Below are 21,217 nucleotides of genomic sequence, written 5' to 3'. Positions count from 1 at the left end.
TAACCCCTGCACCAGACTTTGTGTTTATTCACTTCCATTATAGTGCAAGGTAATGCATGACAGTGCAAAGATTTTCCGTGTTCACTTTCTGACCAGTTGAAAATATGTGTCGACGACATAATAGATTGACCCTTTTGACTCGATACTAAGATCCAAATTGAAGAGCTTAAGGTCTTAATGCATTTAAAATTATATTCCTTTAAACTAATATTTAAGACTCAAAATACCACATGTATGTAATGTACATGTTTTTTTCACTTGACAATTTTTTCTTTATACCTTAAAATGTCTTGAATATAACTGCACACCATTACCGCATTAAGTAAACGTGGATCTCTGAACATATAAATTAGTCCCCGCCTCCAATAATTTTCACCAGCCCAGAACAAAGATAAACTAATATAAATACCGCATTCGGCAGTTCCAGAAGCCGTTAAACAGTTTCTCAATGCACATTTGAGCTGCGCATTAGCAACCACTGTCTATGGTAAACTGCAGTTTTATGGAGAAAATGTGCACATGGTTTGACTTTAAGCATATTATTAACATATTAAATATAGATATATTAAAAACTTGACTTTAACCACAGGGAGACTTTAATGGTGTACAAGGTTGATGAACAATTTAGTAGATATCCCTTTGAATGCATTATTGCATGTTATTTTATAATTGATTAAAAACAGAAGCAGTGATATCATATCTTGTTACCCATATTCTTTAATATGTCTCAAGTCGTTGCACATACTGAGGTGAGCAGCTTGTTTGTGCAATCAACACGTTGACCCTCAACACAATTACCCTACCACTGGTGACAAATGACTGATGAGAAATGACAAAGAGTTTCACAAACAACTTTATATAACTTAATAAATCAAGCCACATTAGCATGCATCTGACTTTGTTGAGAGCGGTATTACTCCCTGTAAGTATCGACAGAACTTAATTGCCATTGTCGGCATGCAAACAGAATTCAATTCGTAAAAAGTAAAGCCTAGTGGCATTTTCAATCAAGAGCTATTGTTTCTTCAAGGGAGGCTACGCCACATCTTCACTGCTCACTGAGGCTGAACTGATGGAGGAGGGGTTGTATCGGACCCCCTGCCTCGTCCTGGGAGGTTTAAATCAGGATGTGATCGATCTGTTAAAAAGGTCAGTTCTCTCTTGCTGGGTTTTGTTCAAATCTGAAGGTGAAGAGATGGATACAATCTGCTATTTTCTCCTATTTGTCTGCCACTAGATAATCACAGACAACTGTAATAGAGAGATAAAATAGAAGTGGGAACCAATCAAAATGTATTCAAATTAGAACATAAATACAGTAAAAAATGTAGAATTTATAGTTTTTTTGGTGTGGGGGGTTTGTTCTGATATAGTTTCTGATCTATCCATGAATTGTCTTACTATTATTTAATGTATATATAGCCTAAAACATATAAAACATAATGTATTCTAAGTGAATGCAAAAAGCTCACCCTTTCCCCGATACTATCTTGAACTGTCTTCAATGGTTCCATATGCTGCACCATAACCTCTTTAGGAAACCTATTTTGGCCACATTCCTCGCTATCCCATTTTTCAACCTTTAGTGTCTAGTTAGAGTTAGAGCATAAACAATATTTGCAAAGCTCAAAAAGCTCAAAGTTAAAGCTCAAAGTTCAGTGACAAGCAAGATATTGCCTTTAACAGAATTCGCTTTTCAAGGACAACAGAGAACGTCTGGAATCGGACTACAGCCCTCTACTTCCCAGGTACATGATGTCACTATTCCGAGTGCTTTTAATAACCTCCGCCCAAAAGGAATACGCAAAAAAATTGGCAAGGTCTTCCTTAGAGAAGTGCAAGAGCCGCTGGACTAGTGTTCGGTTATCAGAGATTGTAAATATTTGACTGAGCTATGCGCTCAACTACTTTCACTTTCATCACAGTCTTACAGCTGGTAATAAGAATTCAGCTACATACATTCTAAGATAACCAACAGTCAAATAACATCTTCCGTGACTTTAACATCGGCTGTGAAAACTGTTCTGTGTTATACAGTACACTGATATTGTGTGTGCGCATAGCCTACCTCTAAAACACTTCTATGAAACGTCCTTATAAGTCCCGCCTGCAAATGTCTCCTGGTCAATCTGCTTGTTTTTATTACACAACTCGGGTCCAATATAAAAAAGGCAAAACTAACGCTTCTGTTATTAGTGTTAATTAATATAACCGGTCGGAGGCCATTCGGTCCGGTGTAATTTCCCTCGCCATAGTAGGAAAATAAATTGCACATGCACTAGCAGACCTCCGTTACACTACAAGCGATCCGCATGTTTTTAACTGATGAAGTGAAGTTGACGCAATTGTTACTGTTAATTGCTAAAAGCCAAAGCTTATGAATACACGTGCACTGAGAGGGGGACCGACCAATCACAACAGCCTGAGAAGGGTATGTGTGGGACATCTTCACACACACACTCTAAGCGGGGAATCAATCACAGCAGACCTGGTCAGCTTTACCAATCAGAGCGTTTCAGAAAGAGGGACTTAATATAGACCGTCAGAAATCCAGTCGTTTTGTGATAGGAGGGACAGCGGTGAACAATACACTTGAAATATGTGAAATATAAAGCCTTTTTTAAATTAGAAACATGAAACACCCATTGTTAAACATAAAAAAAAACATAAACAAAGCCTATAAAGACTGGGTCCTTTAAAGATATCCTAAGGCTTACATATTCATACTATAATCCAAAAAACATCTTTGACTTTGAAAACGTTTTGATTTCATGGAGACTTTAAGGTTTGTTATTGCAACAGGAACAGTGAGCAATACCTCTGTTTAAATGATCAATTATTTTTATAAAGAAAAAAGATCCACAACTTGTATGGAAAGATGTTCTACTATTCCCTCCTAATGATAGTTCTAATTGCAAAGCCTTTCTTTAAACCCTTCCTTCTCAGTACATTAATCCATATGATATGTTTCTCGCCCCATAATAACATAATAGATGCAAAAGCAACACCTGATTAGGTTCTCATAAATATGCAGAATGTTCACGAATAACAGGATGAAAGAGAGCTCATAAAGAGGTCAGACTATTATTAAAACGGATGAGAAGCTCCACAATGCTGTTCACACAGGAGTATTACAAAACGGGCAAAAAGAAACACCAATTTATGCTGAGAGCAAATAATGATGACTAACATCTTTTGTTGCTCCTAAACAAGGTTAAGAGTAGCGTATAAGAATATGCCTCTTGATGTTATTGTCTGTTGGCTCATGGATATAAAGTATAGTTAGAGCATTATCCTTTACCACCTCAAGCTTTACCACCTAGTGTAAGTTTTATACTAATGACAGGGCTGCCATTTTATATTTTTAAACTGCAAAGTACAAAGTCCAAACTTGTGTGCTAGTCATACTGAATGAAACAGAACCCTAAATCAGAGCAACTAAGAGACATTGACACAAAGAGCAATAACAGAACCATTCTATGACTCATAACTATATACCATTCATAACTCAATACCACTGTCCTCTTCAGGAAAGCTTCCACAATGCACCTGAACTCACATCAGACAGAAGTGCAAATATAGGCTTTTATCGATAGGAAAGAGAGAGCAATAATAACACATAGGACCATTTTTTTTACTACAATTTAGACACATCTATATTTGATGACCTCAGAAAACCAAACACGCACAAATTACCTCAATTATTTTTAAAACACAGTCAAATTTGAAAACAATGTGAAGACAAAATCATTGTTGTTTCATTCTGTTTAAGTCACTAAAGTGTTCAACAAGAACAAGAGCCTGGCACACCCTAGTGGACACATCAAACACCAAACATACACAAAGCAATATACTGTAACTGTCATGATGCGGTCTATGTTTGCCGTGTGTATTATGGACTTTTATATTACTTCCTGTCCTGTGCAATGTTTTGTAGTCCTTTGTAGTTTTTCGTGTTAATTGGTCTTGGCACCAAACAAAACATGGCACAGGACAGGAAGTAATATAAAAGTCCATAATACACAGGGCAAACATAGACTGGATCAAGCCAGTTACACAGCATCTCTCTGTGTAACAGTGCCATAAACATCTTAAAATCATCCTAAAGTGTACATTTTGTTCATGTGATGTAAATTTGTATTTGTATTGGTTTTTAGAAATTTTCACATTGCGAGAAAGTACCTGTGGCTGTGTCAAAGATGTTCCTTACAGGTGGTAGCCTTGAGTTGCCATTCTGGTGGGTGAGTAGAGGGGATGATGGGAGAGATCGCGAGACCCCCTCCATTGTACGAATGTGCTGTAGTTCCTCATTCATGGAAAGTGGTGGAACGGCATAATCACTCTCAAAGGCACAGTCACTGTCTGTACTGCTACTACCTAAAAGATTAAGAGATATATGGACATGGAAATTACAAAGCATGTTGCGGTATTGAGTCATAATTAGGTACAAGTTCAAACTATATCAAGATGATTGTTCCAAACACTGTGACTATGTTTTCACGCACAGTTGTCCAGTTCATGAATACACCATATATCAACCTGAGTCAGTAGGACATTGGTTATTTTCATGGATATGACATTTTCTGTCAAACCTGGAATATAAATTCTCAGAGAATTGATTTATTACCAATATATTAACTCATCTGTTTATATTTTACTAAACCACTGATGATAGAGTCCAGACAACAGAAAATGATCAGTCTATGCACAACTATCTATTTTAACAATTAATGCTTTATGGATGCAGCGGAGGCACGTTTTTGAGAGACAATATACATTGTAGGATTTCTGTGAATAAAATGCACAAACCAGAAGCAATAATACCCCAAAAATAGAGAAAAGATGGCTCTTTATAGAACATAAAATACTTACTATTACTTATTTTAATTTTCATGTGCCCATTTATAAGTAATATGGACCGTTATGGATGTGACGGTTATGTTATGGATTTGACAATTCACTTACCTGACGATGGAAAACTATGCTTTTAAAAAGTGCTTGAAAAGAGACTTCACATGGGTATTTCCTGTAAACCCACAAATATTGACATCTGACTTATCGGTATGAAGACCTTCTATGAAAACTTAAGTTTTTCATCTTAAGGTTGAGATTTGCATGGAATTGCCCTAAAACACAGATATATGGATATGTAGTATATCTATTTCCTGTCCTGTATACAACGTGAATATAACAAGTGATAGTTGAATTGTTATCGATAGACTTTTTTTTCAGACGCACATAGAGGCTGGAAGTTAATTTCCAGTCTAGGTTTGGTTATAAGAATTTATTTTAGATTGAATTTATATTAATATTAATTAATATTTTAATTAATATGATCATTTTTTGAGGTATTTTGCATTTTTACAGGTCCTAACTTTCTAAACTAAAAATGTAATGTATCAGCAGATATTAAGATAAAGGTGTCGCACACCAATCTGCAAAATTAGATTAAGCTGGTAATTGCATTTTGAAACATGGTAGCTGATCAACACAAGAGTCTTTTTTTCTTAATTCTGTTGAAAAAAAACCGCCTATGGTGGTCAGCTTGGTCTTTCAGCCTAGCCCAGTTGCTTAGTATTATCTTTTTAACAGCAGTTTTGGCACATGTCAGCAAACTCAGGCTGGGAGACCAGCATGCCCACATGCTAGATCAGCTAAACACCAGCTTGGCCAGGCTGGGAAACCATCAAATCACCTTCAGCATAAATTGAAATCGGTATGAGACAAGGTCAGGACAGTTTCAAAATATATGAACACGCAAAAGATAGAGCTGAACCATAGCTTACCCTGTCCAATGAAGTTAAGGGGATCCAGGCTGGAGGTCTGAATGTCTATGGTGCCCTTGTTCCCACCATCTGCAGAGGAAGTGCGAGAGAAAGAGCAGAGCGAGTGAGCATGGAGTGGGGGTGTGGGGCCTGCTTGAGTATGTTCGAGCAGGTAGATCAAGTGGGTGTCCAGTAACCAGGTTCTAGAGTGCAGGACCCCCAGCAGAGTACTCGCACAAAGACCCTCAACACTCCTCCGCCGTGAAGGTGACTTGGCCCTCATGGTGGAAAAGTGTGAAACTGAGGAAAACCATTTCCTTTTCTTTCCCATAACCATTCAGTGATGACAAACCACATCAAAACCCAAAGTTAGTGCAGCGCAGACTGATTAGGATGGACAGGAAGTGACACGGTCAAGTGCAGGTGCAGTGCAAATGTGCCTGTACACATTGTGCAGGAAAACATTTGCTGTAGAGTGCTCCACTTTTGTAATGATGAGAGACAAAAGAAGGCGGAGCTTGGGAGATGATGTCTGTGCAATGATAGGGAATGCAGTGGCCAATTGTAAATAAGATGCTCGATGATGGATTAGCATGGAGATAACGATAGCGGGATCAATTACTTCTGGCCGCAGGGGATTTGAATGGCTGGTCTGGCCTATTAGGAAAGATGTATGGGTAATCAATGGACATTAGACTCCTCCCATCTCATAACTGCCATCTGGATGTAAATACAGTTAGCCACCATACAGTGAGGGATTGAGAGTTTAAATCATTTGTATTTTTTATATTATTAACGACTAATAATGGAAACCATTATGCCCCCCCAAAATGTTTGTAACATTTATAACAATTAGAAAACGCTTTAATTCAAAAAGCATAATATAAGTTTTACTATAGCTTTCCTGTAACTCAGGGGTTAGAGCATGGCGCTTGCAACCAATGTTGGGGGTTCGATCCCAGGGGATTGCATATACTTAGAAACAACTTGTATAATGCAATGTAAGTTGCTTTGGATAAAAGCGTCTGCCAAATGCGTAAATGTAACTAAAATACTTAACTTAAACAAATTGTATTATGGCAAAATAGCAACAACCACACAGTCCGAAATGTATTAGAAAATAACCCGTTCATGCAATGTATTAAACTTTTATTCTCTAGTCCAGGCAGGAAACAGAAAATTACATTCTAATACAAAATTCTATGTTTATGTAGTTTATTATTTAATGGAAAGAAAGTATTAAGGGCGTGATTGCAGATTTTATTAAACTAATAAAATGAAATAAAATGGTCAATTACATGAAAGAAAAAAATCAACACACAATGCCCATCAAAACAGTGGGAATGATCAACCCAGTCAATACATGAATATTACTTGCCAGAGGGCCAAGCACTTTATCACAGTATACATGTGCAATGTAGGCCAGTGCTAGCCTGGCTAAAAACAACAATAATAACCTCATTTAAAAATACTGAAAATGCTGACATCAGATTTCCTGTTAGGGTTTTGTACTTTACTAATATTGACAGTCCATCTAAAATCTAATAGACTCTTTATATATTTGTTTGCAATGCTTGTAATAATGCATATTGCTGGAAATTCATTTTTTAATTTGATCATTCTTTTGAATGACATCATTTCTATCCTTTTAGCACATTTTATTGCCATTTTTTACATTTACATCTATGCATTTGGCAGACGCTTTTATCCAAAGCAACTTACATTACATTATACTATACATTTGTATCTGAGTATGAAATTAGATGTTGTTTAGTCTATGTTTTTTTGTATATAGTGCATTTTTGTTTTTATTTAATCCTCATCTTAATGTATATTTGCACTATGTTTGCACCATATGTACACTTTCTTCTGGACTAAGCTCCTGTCGCCAAGTCAAAATCCTTGTGTGTGTAAACATACAGTACTTGGTTATAAAGCTCCTACTGATTCTGATTCTGATAATCAGGCTCCACAGTACCTATCTGAGCAACTACATCCATATACTCAGTCACGAGCGCTCAGATCTGCTGACTCTGGATTACTGTTAAGTTCCAAGGGCACGTCTTAAAAAACAGAGGTGATCTTGCTTTTTCTGTCGTCGGCCCCAAATTGTGGAATAGTCTCCCAGTCATAATCAGAACAGCCTCAACTTTATCTATTTTTAAGTCTACTCTTAAAACGTATTTCTTCTCTTTGGCATTAAATATTCTTTGACCTGATGTGCGATGATGAACCTGATCCATTTTACAGTGTGTGTTCTATTACTTTGAATTTTTGTTGACCTGTTTGGTCTTGTATATCATAAACAGCACTTTGGTTGACTTTGGTTGTTTTAAAAGTGCTATATAAATAAACATTGTATTGAATTGTATTTATTGTACAGTAAAACAAAATTGTGTGTATAGTTTAATATGTTACCTGCCCATAGCCATAGCTCGACATTTGAGCAAGGGGTGGCAGACAGGTCTATTTTTCGAATTGGGCGATGGGTCATTGAATATCGGTGGATTTAGTTTGTGTGGTCTTTTGTTTCGCACCGATGGAGCCAGTTTTTTCACGCTTGCGCAGCTCAGTACACAGGGGGAAAGAATCTCACAGTTTTTGTCTGGTTTTCTAGAACAAAAATCTTAAATCAACATACGTCTTTTTTGATCAGTAAAATAACCCAAGAAAATTTGTATCGCTTAGACTAAAAATATTAAATTTACGTTCATTTGTGCTTAAAACAGGCAAAATGCCTATAGGGTGAGAACAAAACCTTGAATTAAGTTTTATGTTCTTATTAAGCACTGAATTAAATATTCGTTTTCTTACCACTGTGGCAAATGCTTGTTTTACATACAAATTCTTAAATTTAATAAACAAAACTTATTAGTCACTTGTTAATCAAGAAAATGCACTTTGACTTTTTAGACATTTGTACTGGAAAGTACTTGGTGAGATAATTTTCGCCGTGTAAGCAGTGTGTTCAAGCGCAGGCGACAGCATATTTGGCTTTCCTCGATTCCCATCGATTCAGTTCGCAAAAACAACTAGATCCTGGTTTAACACCTGCACTAAAATATGGATTTGCGCTAGCCATGTATCGTCTGACTCAGGTTCTGTTGAATGACACCGTGATATCATTCCTTGCTAAGTTTTACAGCTTTCTATAATTCGTCAAAATAAAGCTTTGCCACCACAAATTATCCATGGGGATAAGAATTGATCTTTGCTCAGTCTCAGATGTCACGCCCATGGACCATTGGCTGAACGTCTGATGCATAAGTCACACATTTCTGGAGACACTTCAGCACGTTCGAAGTCGTCACCTGATTGGTTAAATATCACAGGTTTTCACAGAGATGTGCGTGTCACGTTCGGTAACGGTCCGCCTGGAAACAGCACGAAGCCGTCTGACCTAAGAAGTAAGCTGTCGTGTTAACAATAGTTGCTATTAGAATACATCACGATCGACTAAATGCTTAATGCCTAAATGATCGTCTTAAAAGTATGTAAGGTGCACCGTATGAACTTATAATCATATGGTTGCTGTTAACTTTTGACATGTTCGTGAATTTACACCGGTCTGTTAATGCTTGGACATTTCCATTATTCTAAACACGAAACAAAAGGTGATTGGTTGCTTAATCTGTCAGTCATTAGGCCTTATGTGTGGGCCTTGCCAAAGAAATGGGCAATAAGTTCCAGACCTTCAGTATGAAGGCTAATCTTTGTTCTATAACACACTAGCTACTTAGTATACTATGTATCTGTGTTGAAGAACTTGTCAGGAATCGGGATTGATGCTCTTCTTCGGCCGGTGCAGGGGTTTTTTTTTGTGAAGAAGAAGGATGGCTCTTTGCGTCCCTGCATTGATTACCGAGGGCTGAACGACATAACCATCAAGAATCGGTATCCATTGCCACTTATGTCGTCGGTAAAGCTCTTAACAAAGCTAGACCTCCGCAATGCTTACCATCTGGTCCGGATAAGAAAAGGGGACGAATGGAATACGGGGTTTAATACCCCCACAGGGCATTTTGAATATTTAGTTATGCCTTTTGGAGTTTCGAGTGCTCCGCCCGTCTTCCAGGCACTTGTTAATGACGTGCTCTGTGATGTGATCAAAATGTGATTCTGGTGGCGGGGCATGGCAGAGGACGTGCCTCAGTTCGTGAATGCGTGCTCTGTCTGTGCCCAAAGTAAGTCCCTGACACGCCTTCATCCGGGCTGCTCCAACCACTTCCTGTCCTTTCCCGCCCTTGGTTCCATTTTGCCCTTGACTTTGTGGTTGGTCTTCCAAATTCCAGTGGCAATGCAGTAGTCCTCACGGTAGTGGACCGGTTTTCCAAAGCAGTCCACTTCCTGACTCTCCCTAAACTCCCCTCCACTAAGGAGACAGCCCGGACGGTCGTAGATCACATCTTCCGGGTTCATGGTCTTCCAGAGGATTTGGTCTCCGACAGAGGGCACCAGTTCATTTCTTGCTTTTGGCGTGAATTCTGCCGACAGATTTGCGCCTCTGCCAGTCTGTCGTCGGGATTCCACCCGCAGTCTAATGGCCAGTCCGAGCGCGCCAATCAGGAACTGGGCCGGATGCTCCGCTGCCTGGCTTCTAACAACCCTCCCGAGGAAGGCTCCCAGATACCCCTGTTGACAACGGGTATGGCTCTCTACGAAGGATGGCGGTTTCTTCCATGGCAGTTTCAGCACACAAAATGGCTCCATGTTCATTGGGCCATAAACGATGTTTAAATTCATCATTCTCTCTTTCTGCTGATCTCCGCACAGCTGTTTTCACTCACGATCTCTCGTTCTCATGCACCTGTTCCTTATTTCCTCATTATCTTCCTACACTTTATATTCACCTTTAGCTTTCCTTTCCTTTGCCAATTTCGTACCAGTGATTGCTCTTCCACAGGATTGTCGTCACGCCTATGTCTTCCCCGACTGCCTTCCGCATTGGATTACCCTTCCTGCCTACCCCACTACGATTTTTTCTATATTCCACGGATGACGTTCGCACCTCGCCTGACTCTGCCTGCCTGACTACGAGCTCTCTTCATTCCCACAGACCCCGTTTGCAAGTCGCCCGACCTTCGCCTGTTTGATGCTTGCCTACTCCCGTTCTTTATTGGCCTTACGGCAGGATTTCTGTTTGCCTTTTGTGTTTATTAAAGAACTGTTTAACTCATCTGCTTTTGGGTCTGTCCTCTAAACCTGACAGATCTGTGATAATGGAACCACATAAATAAATGAATAAACATTGTTTTGTTTCGGGGAAAAGAGCGATGAACCCTTGCTGCACCCTTATGTGCCAAGTTTATTCATTTGTCAAAGGGCTGTCAACAACCCGGAAAGATCTACGATCTCAAAGTTTCTGAAGGGGGACTTTTCACTTAGACACCAAAATAGACAATGGGAAAGCAAATCACAAATACTTAAAATATTCATTTTGTAATGCAAAGCTCTGATTTAAACTGTATGACATAACTATTTGTAAAGAAAGCTTGTCAAATAAACGTTATAGTCTTGTAAGATATGGTGTTTTCATCTCAAATTTTGATCATTTTAAACAAAAAATTATTTAAACAAAAGTTTTGCCTTGTGTGCTCAAACATAAATACGAAGTGGGGAAAGGGGGTGTGTCTGAGTAAAAATGTGACCTCAATGTATAAAATAAAGCTCGCCCATGTACCTGCCATGTATCATGTATTATTTTTACCTTCCATATTTCTAAATTATTAATATTACTAATACATTTATTTTAATTGTCAGTTTCACAATTTTTCTATACAGCTGCTTTGCAAAATTGTGAAAAAAGCTAGAGAAATTAACATGATATAAAATACAATTCTATAGATATCAAATATTTAGTTAAAAAGTTAAAACTACATACTCATGAGAAGACCAAGAGTAAATGATTCGAGACCATAAATTAGAATTTGATTTAAACCATCTCTTATTTGAGATGCAGACGAAATTCAAGAGAAATATGATTTAAAGTAAACATTTATATGAGAAACATATAAATTCAACCGGATACCAGATTGATTCATTGAGATGCATGAAATGTAAATACACACTATAATTAGCCATTTGTAGTTTTATTATTTAGCTGTGAACAGTGTAAATGATGTGGAGCTGCAGTCCTTTTAAAGAGCAAGTTTGTGAGCAATCTTTTCAGCACAACAGAGCGGGGATTTACAATTTGTCTGACCAGTAAAATTATATTTGGTAAATAAAGTGCCATAGCTAATGCAGGCCTACACATTTCATTATTAACCAAGCAGCCAGAGACTGATATCTAAATCCATAGAAAGGCAGGGACCTCTCATCAAAGACGTTTCGATTATCCACTGCTAAATTAGTTTCAACCATTATGTGTACACTAGTGATTGCTTGCTCTCATTCTCTTAGGAAAATTGCTGCCTTGTTACAGTACATCAAATAGAAATCTACAGTCACAACAATGAATTTTCTAGAAGAAGCAAGCATGGAAGGTGAAGGGGTAAAATGAAGACATACATATTTGATAATTATGCCAAGAAAATAAGTATCATAGCAGTATAAACATATATAATTGAAATGTATGACTGAAAACATTGTCTGGGTGAGCATTCGCATTTAGATAGAACTCTATCTATAATTTTTTTCAACTTTACGTGTGTCTAATACATGCATGGGCAATTTGTAACACACCAAAGACACAGAAAAACACGTGTTCCCCTTTTTGACCCCTTTAAGATTTTCTTCATGCAGTAGATGGACTCGATGATGAGAACAGATCTCTGTGTGAAGCATTACAGCTATAGTCACTCCACATGCATGCACAAATCTTACTGGATTATTACAAATAATGGCAAAAGGATTGTTTGTATGTATAAATCATGTATAGACAACTGCCTTCAAAGGTTAGTTCATGAACATGCAAGATGTAGATAATTATATCACATTTGAAAGCATTATGTTGTATATATAATTTGTCAATGCTTTGTCAAGTGTATGTGCGTGAGTGTGCAGGTGGTACACTGTGAACATGCATAAAAGCAGAACACTGTACTGAGTAGAATCACTTTTAAGTGAACAGATGCACTTGAATGAATCATCATGGATGAAGTTATAACACAGACATCTGTTAAGACAAGAGCACATACATCTTCTTTCACATTAGTCACCCTGATCATCATCATGCACACATAATCTCATTCTCTGTACTCACATTTATGGTGACATATTTATAAAGAAAATGAACCTCCTTTATTCATTTTTAAATTATGAATTATTTTTGTTTGTTTTTGTCTTTCTTCCTGTAAAGCTGCGATGAAACAATGAAACTGTCACGTTTGTTGTATGTTATGTTTGGTTCTTTCCTCCCCTGAATTTTCTCCTTATTAGTTAATTGTTTCCTTGCATGTTTTTTCTTGTTTCATTATTAGTTCATTGTTTTCACCTGTCCATCATCTTTGTTTATTAGTCCCGCACCTGATCCTGTTTTCCCTGAGTGTCTTCCTTTTGTATTTAAGCCCTATGTGTTCCTTAGTTCCTGGTCTAGTATTGTTTATTTTAGCCTGTTAATGTTACCTGGTGTTGTGTTCATGGTTCCTTGTTTTCCTTTTGGTTTTGTAATTAAAGTACCCTTTTGATTTGTATCCTGTTGCCTTCGCCCGTGTGTCCTCCCGCGACGCTGAGAGAAACATTGTAAAGAGCACTATTTAAATAAAACTATTGAATATTATTTACAGCCTTGAACATACAGTATATGTAAATAAAATGAATTCCAGATTCAACAGTAAACCCGACAAATATCACATAAATTTGTGAACGAGATTTTAAACCCGTCTGTATGTGTGCTCTAGAATCTGGAAAACAGTTTTTAAATTATTTTATTCAATAAATATAAATTAAATACATATTTATATGTTATAATATTATTTTATATATAATAATATTATTTAATGCACATACATTATTTTCACAAAAGCACTCACATTCAAAAGTTTAGGGTCACTTCCTCATTGTTAATAAGGTTAGTATTTTGGGATCTTTAAAGAAGCTACTCTTTGACTTGAATTGGCAAAAAAAACTTTTAATTTTTACATTTGACATTTAATCAACCAGCTTCCGGAGGCCTCAGCCCAGGATGATTTTTGAGCAATGTTAAAAGAGCCTTTATTGCATTCTAACTTATTGCATTTCCAACATAATTTGGTCCAAATTTAAATAAAGTTTTTAAGATCACTATAAACTCTCAGTCCAGTAAGCGCCCTTTAACCTCTGAACTACAGTGTATATGAAAGCTTGCTAAGATGAACTGATCATGTAACCCTTAAAATCATCCCATGATTTCTCAGATGCAACAGGTCGACAATTATGATTATTTTGTGATTGTGAGGAAATTTGCTCAACTTTCATAACTGCACACAAGGCTTCAGCAGGCTAGCAGGACTGATGACATTCCAAGCACCAGAGCAAGACCAACACATCAGTCTCGTCCATCAAACTGATTGTTTCTGATCTGCCACCTGCTGTAACTCCTGGCAGACAAGATTAGTGACAGTATAGTCATAGACTTGTCAGCAGTTGCAACAAGTTGTCTACACAAATGAGTTGCTCTTCAGTCTGTTCCCAGCAGACAAGAAGTTAAAAGCAAAGAGGTGGAGAGGAGAGAAGACTGGTGTGTGGGCTGACAGTGAATGTAGAGCCACTTCATCCAAGGCAGGGTGAAAACAGAGTGTGAAATGGCCTATACACTAAATAATAGTCAGATTATTAGTGGTGCTTGACAAAGCAGGCATCACTAATAATTTTTTTATATTGTCAAAATTTCATACTTTCCATAAACCCTTAACCTAGTACTATATGGAATTGTGGCATTTGTGATGAAAATAAACTTAAAGACACATGAAATGTGTGTTTTTGGAGAAAAAATAAATCTGTGAATCCCATGTGAAACCCATGCGATCCCATGTGCTTGCATATTTCTAAAAAGCACTATAGACCGTTTTAGCAGCAACAACATAAGCAAATGTTATGTGACCCAAGCATAACTTCCAGGAGACCTCTATAACAAAGAATCTAGAACTGTTGAATATTTAAAATGTAGTTTAGTTTAGTTTAGTTTGACGAAACCGTCTATGGAAATAAACTTTACATTGGAGCAACAACTTCACCAGACCATTTGATTGGAATCTGAACATATTACAATTACAAAATTCGATGTTGAGATGAGGGGACTTTAAAGTCCCCTAAATGTAGCCCATTTTCAACATGTAATATAAATATTAGGAGTCCACAGAATGTGTCTATGACTGTTCCGTTCAAAATACACCACAGATCTTGTATTATACTGTGACCTACATGTCCAATTTTGCCTGTGAGGAAAAACAGGCTGTTTTGGTGTGTCTCTTGAAATGCAAATAAGCTGCTGGACTCCGCCCCCTTTAAAGCAGAAAGCACAGCAACAAAACTGAAAAGAATGGTCACTAAGCGAATGAGAAACACTGTCTCATCTTTAAAAACCAAACGCATTGTTTGGTATAAGTGAGAGTACATAAGACAGAAGTGTTATTTGTCTAAAAACAGACGCTGTTTTCTGAGTGAATGCACAAACACATTACTTTTAAATTCCTGCTCTAATAAGTGAACTGTCATGATTCTGCTGCATCATGTCTCTCTTGACCTAGTGGTGGGATCATGACAGAACCCCATGGTTTATGTGGAGAGAGACAATTTTGGCACTTATGGCTCGCCATACTCTCTGTCCGGTCTCGTCATTGTTCCTGCCCTCGTGTTTCCTTGTTAGTACTGGTTGTTAGTTCATGCCCCGCACCTGTCCCCTCTTGATTAAGTTCCCTATTTAACTCTTTCACCGCCATTGACGAGTTATCTCGTCATTTAAAAAAAACGGTTCCCCGCCAAAGACGAGTTATTACGGCAATCAGTGTTTGTACTGGTGTACAGCAGGTGGCGCTATTACACACCTTTGGGAAAAAGTTCAGGATCCCAGAAACTAGAATGTATATGTTTAAGCGTTTTTTATTGATTGTTATGGGTGTAATCTGAGCGGAATCTTTGTCCAAAAACGTTAATTATCTCAGATGTTTAGTCAAAGTGATGCATTTTTTAAGAAACCTACCCACATCTACAGAGTTATAAAAAACAAACAAATGAAGATACAAGAATTTGACATATTGTTTGTCCATATATTCTTTACAGAAAATTTACTGTGAGCCATTTAATTTGTTTTAAAAATAAACAAACAATAATACGGAAGTAAAAGGCCAGCATCCACCTCACGGTTGACTGCCAGCTCCAAGAATATAAACACAAACTAATCACATGTCCGGGTCCTCTCTCGTCATCAGTCCCTTCGCTTGTCGCTCCCGATTTCCTCCGTTAGATATGCGGGACAGGTGTGCGCACAGCTGATTCCAACTATCACTCATGCCACTGCCTGAGTGATAGTTGAGGTGGATGCCGGACTTTTACTTCCGTATCATTGTTTGTTTATTTTTATTAAAGTTTGTTAAATGTCCGCCGGTTCCCGCCTCCTTCCTTCCCTACTTTGAACTGTGTTACAATGACCCACTATGAATCCAGTATTTTACTAACATTCGTTTGTGAAGCATTCCGGTGTAAAGTGACTTCACCTAACGTCTTCTGCACATTCTGTTGAGAAATAAAACGAATCCACAGCGTCTTCAGAGGCTGTGAATAAGGGGAGTAAATGAAGACTTGTGTTCAGTCTTGCATCCAACAACAAAATACCTTGTTTGTTTACAAAACATTGTTGTAGCTCACTGTAAGTAACGTTAGTCCCACGCGAAAACAATGGCGGACATTGTACAACTCGATGAGGGCGGAGACAGCATCCATCAGCAGTCATAGGGAGGGGATTGAATGAATTAGTGGATTTTTATAATTCTAGAGTGGTTCTGTACACACACTCCTGAAACACAGATATTTTAAAATAACATTTTAAAGTGCTTTTTCTGGATTAAGGGGGCTTTAAGGTGGTCACACAATATACAGCAAGTACATGGCTGGGCTGGCCTTAGAAGACAATTATTGGACATCATTAGGAATTACATCTATCAAAGTAGCATCCTTTTATAGGTCTGATTCGATGGCCTTGCCAAAGCAGGCACTCAAGAGCTGTTTGGGCTGACAGTGATTAAATTGCCTAAGGCAGAAAATCGCAGCCTGCTCTCCATTGGTAGCTGCCAAATTGTTTTGCTGCTCATTTGCATAAAGTTGAACAGTGCGAAACTTTGTCACATTGCCAGCACTGTTGCTTTTGGTCATGTCACAGAAATTTATTGTAAATTATTGAAAGAAATGACTTCTTGGGGCTTTGCTGCTGCAGAACCCTGTCAATGTGAAGGCCCCTCTAGGAATCTAAAACTAAAAAACACTTGTTAATATTCAAAGCTGCTTTCCCGTTGTTTTTGTTATTCCTTTTGGTTATTTCACGTATAAAATATGCCAAACATTGAGTGTTGCTTGTCTTTTCCATTATTACGTGTGTTTGGAATGATGAGCAATTTCACCCATGAGAGAGATGTCTGTCCTCTCGTCCTTCAGCCAGTGTGACAGCAGTGAGACATTATTGTTAGAGATGCTCTTATATAGGGAGATATTTCATAATTTCATATTTCATTTTCACAAGAGAAAGCGAAAGGGCTCGCATGGATCACGTGAGGCACCCTCAACCAATCATATGATGGCAGTGGCTTCAGTGGCCCGGAGTTCAGCTTTACGGCTTTCTGTTACAGTTTATGTTGCACAGTTTCGTGTAGCTTTGTTTGTTCACATTGTCAATAAATATTGCACAAGAAAAGAGATTTTTTTGGATATCCTGATATCGTTTAAAATATGCCACATGGCAGTAATTGTAAATGTAATTTATTTGTATTTTAACCATACCTTTTTTATTTGTTCATTCTAAATTTGTCATGATCCTGTCCTCTTTGTAGTTGTTTTTCTAGTTCAGGCTGACAGGATCATGACAGCCCCATGTCTTTTGTCATAGCCCCGCCCCCTTGTTTCCTTATTCCGTTATCAGTTTACGCCCTTCACCTGTTGCCCTCGTCATGCCTATTTTGTTCCTCTCCTATTTAGTGCCCTTGTGTTTGCTGTCCTATGCTGGTTCGTTTGTTTTTATCCCTGTCTTGTCCTGATGCACCTGGTTTTGCTAAGTTAAGTTATGTTTTAAGCCTTGAGTTTTGTTATGTTATACTATTTTGTTCTTGTTTTCCCCCTTGAGGGATTTTGAGTTCTGTTTTGTCCATGTTAAATAAATGTCTTTTGTTGAAGAGCTGTCTGCACTTGGGTTCTGTTCCTGTCAGTTTCATGACAATATTATTCATTATGTAATGCATTGTCATTTTCAGAGCAACAGTCACAAGTCATTCATTGTATATACTGAAATGTTTTATTTTCATTCAACAACAATATACATAATAATATTTTATGACACGGCTCATTTGAATGCTTGATTCTGATTGGCCAGTCGCGACATTCCAAGGGTTGTTCTTTTCAAATAGCCCCTCAAAATAACACCCTGTAACCCAGATGCTGCAAATCATTTTGAATGGGGCAGTTTATTATTACACAAAAGATAATTTTGAATATGTCTTTTAATAACATATATGACATTATATTTACAAATAGTTAAACAAATTTGCCTGCTCGTGACATTTGACTGTCGTTTCTTTCTTAAAAACCTGTAAAAATGAGCTAATAAAATATTTCAAATTCACATTTTACGTCCCATTTTTTCTCTCATGGGGCAAGTATCCGTGTAATAACACCCCTTCAGATGTGATAAAAAAACCTCCACTTCGCGTCGGGCCCTAATCGCACTGTCGGGGCTCATTTCTGTGATAACAACCTGCTGCCTGTAGATTATCCCTTACTTATATTACTCATGTTTTTTCCATATAACTGCATCAGTGTCATATGCATACTTGCAGTTCTAGTTATTACAATTTAAGTGTTCTCATAACTGCTTAAACCTACATCCATCACATTAAATTCTATAATGCTGTAAGTGAGTCCTGCCTGTCGCAACATTTGCTACTCTGCCTTCTCTTAAAAAATATACTTTTTATCATAGTAAAATCTATATATCATTCTCGACGAATGGATTGTTTGGTGTGAAACATGTTGAACATTAATGGACAGGCAGTCGATTCCTTAAAATGAATAGCTGTTTCTTCACAAGCGGTTTATTCAGCTTAGTGATGCTTCGCTTCCATTGCCATCCATTCAAACAACACCCTCTTGTCTCCTTTCCTGCGCACTGGCATTAGCATTAGCCGTTACTCGCATTTGGCTAAAGGCCGCAGGCTTTCCTTCTAAAAGGGCTTTGGTTTTGTCATGGCCTACAGAGTCTTACCTTCACAGAGAGGCAAGAGTGGGACCTCTCCTAACTACAAAGTGAAATACTGTACAACGAATGAAGTGGAAGTCTATAAATAATACATTATATATGCACTTTGTGTGTGTGTGACTTTGTCATGACATACCGTAATGGAGGCCATTTACATTTGTGATGCAGTCACAAGGTACACTAACAAAACGGCAGTTTATAGCCTGGTTTAAACAAGGGGAGCAGGACACATTCTGAAAAATGGGTTTACTAAAATTTGATTTCCCCCATGTGACTGGCTGCAGTATAGGTTCACGTAAGACTACTAAACTAGAAGATCAAATCACACAAATTCGCTGATGTATGTTTATGTTTGTTCTTGTTTCAGTTAGTTGTTATAAAAAGAGGCAACATGATTTGTGTTTTTACGTTTGAGTCTGATGAATATGGTTGGGATCCTACAGCTTCACCTTATGATCATTATTGGGCACAGTACGCAGAGTCTGGCTTCAAATGATGTCATTGGTGCAAGATGTCAAAAGCCATTTCTAGGATATTTTGATTTCATTTTCTACAGTGGATGTGAATGGTGACACGTTATCCATCATTTTTACAGTCTATGGTTTATATATCTGACGGATTTGAATTTTTTTTGAAATGCACAGCAAAAATGACATCATAGAGGAGTCAGATGCATTGTTTGTGTGGTGGTGCACATAGAATGTTTTGTTACTTTGTGCTCAGCAAAGCTTCCGTAAATGAATGGGTTGGGGTGAGTTTAGCCAAGCAGGCATATCTGTCATTCATCCAGAAATAGAGAAAACCATTCTCTGCTGTTTCTTAAGTACATGGATACCTATTATTATCTCTAGAATTAGAAGGAAAAAAGCACAGTTTAATTACATACAATAATTATTATGCATTTGTTTATGTATTAGCCTAAAAAAGTTGATTTAGAATTGAATTATGTTTGTATATTTTACTATTGACTTCTGAATCAATTTGCTTGTTTTCATAAACTTTTATGATGAGTGTTTACATCATTTGTTTCTTTAGCTCTGTCACTGGTAACCTGTTTCTTAGTTCCTTTTTGGTTACTGTAATATTTTGACTTGAATAACTAAGCAATGGTCAATGGATTAAGAAACTTTTGAAGCTTGTATACCATTTTTGTACAATGAGTTTGCAGTCATATCTGTCACACCCGCTATAACAATAAAGTTCATCAAGTGTTATATAAATATGCTTTGATACAGGTGTTATATTAATATGCTTATAAACAAATAAATATGAATATGTACTTTCGTGCATCAGTTACAAACTGAACAACAGCGTACTTAAAGTTCACTACTGCTAGACCAATTGTATACTAAAAAAATTAAATAATATAAATTGTATATACATAAACTATTTAAACTAAAAAGTCCCTAGTATTGAGATAGAGTATACTCTATCGAATAGAATATACTGAAAGTGAAATCAAAACTAAAGTTTTTTTCCTTGAGTGTGCCTTAAGGACTGTACAATAAACTGTTAAGCTGTTAAGAACTGACAAAATTCACATTTAGGAGACATAAGCGTTCAAAACTGACAGTCTGGCACGTGCGCTCAAACAAATCCAGAAATTCCATGACATCTCGCTACGCTTCAGCCTCTTGTCAAAGTTCTTGTCTAATCAAATCCGCTTTAGACTACGAAGAGTTCCGCCCCCTTCATTTTGAGAGCTGCGGAAGCGGCGGCTCATATCAGCCACTTGTTCCCACATTAATTGTTCTGAATGACACATAATGTACTAGATGGGAGATAAGGAATGATCACTATTGGTTATTTTAAAAGGGGGAGGGGCCACTCGATGTGTCTCACGCTCTCTGCATTTTTCAGTTGAAATTACGTCAACATAAATAATCCTGCGCATTCCAAGGCATTGCAGTATGCCATGATAAAATATACTTAAACTGAACATAAAGCTACAGTTTGTAAAAACCGCCGCTAGAGGGCGCACGATCAAAACAGCAACAATGGCGTAGCTTGATGACGCTGTGAAGGCGACTGGAATGATGGGATATGTTGTCTTCAATAATATATGTTGCCATAA

General features: G+C 37.5%; 1 protein-coding gene across 4 annotated transcripts in view; it reads right to left on the bottom strand.

Annotated features, from left to right (window-relative positions):
• tanc2b (tetratricopeptide repeat, ankyrin repeat and coiled-coil containing 2b) overlaps nucleotides 1-21,217 on the bottom strand; it is a 122,671-nt gene that overhangs the window by 56,916 nt on the left and 44,538 nt on the right. For all 4 annotated transcript variants that reach the window (XM_056770658.1, XM_056770659.1, XM_056770661.1 and 1 more), the window contains exons 3-4: nucleotides 5,787-5,855; nucleotides 4,183-4,377 (exon numbers count right to left, since the gene is read on the bottom strand). In XM_056770658.1, the coding sequence (XP_056626636.1) occupies nucleotides 4,183-4,377; nucleotides 5,787-5,855 (264 nt within the window). The remainder of the gene's footprint in view (nucleotides 1-4,182; nucleotides 4,378-5,786; nucleotides 5,856-21,217) is intronic.

Source organism: Triplophysa dalaica, chromosome 17 (assembly GCF_015846415.1).
Source record: "Triplophysa dalaica isolate WHDGS20190420 chromosome 17, ASM1584641v1, whole genome shotgun sequence".
Classification (NCBI taxonomy): Eukaryota; Metazoa; Chordata; class Actinopteri; order Cypriniformes; family Nemacheilidae; genus Triplophysa; species Triplophysa dalaica.
The sequence above is the reverse complement of the archived record's forward strand: the minus strand, read 5'-3'. Positions and strand labels throughout refer to the sequence as shown.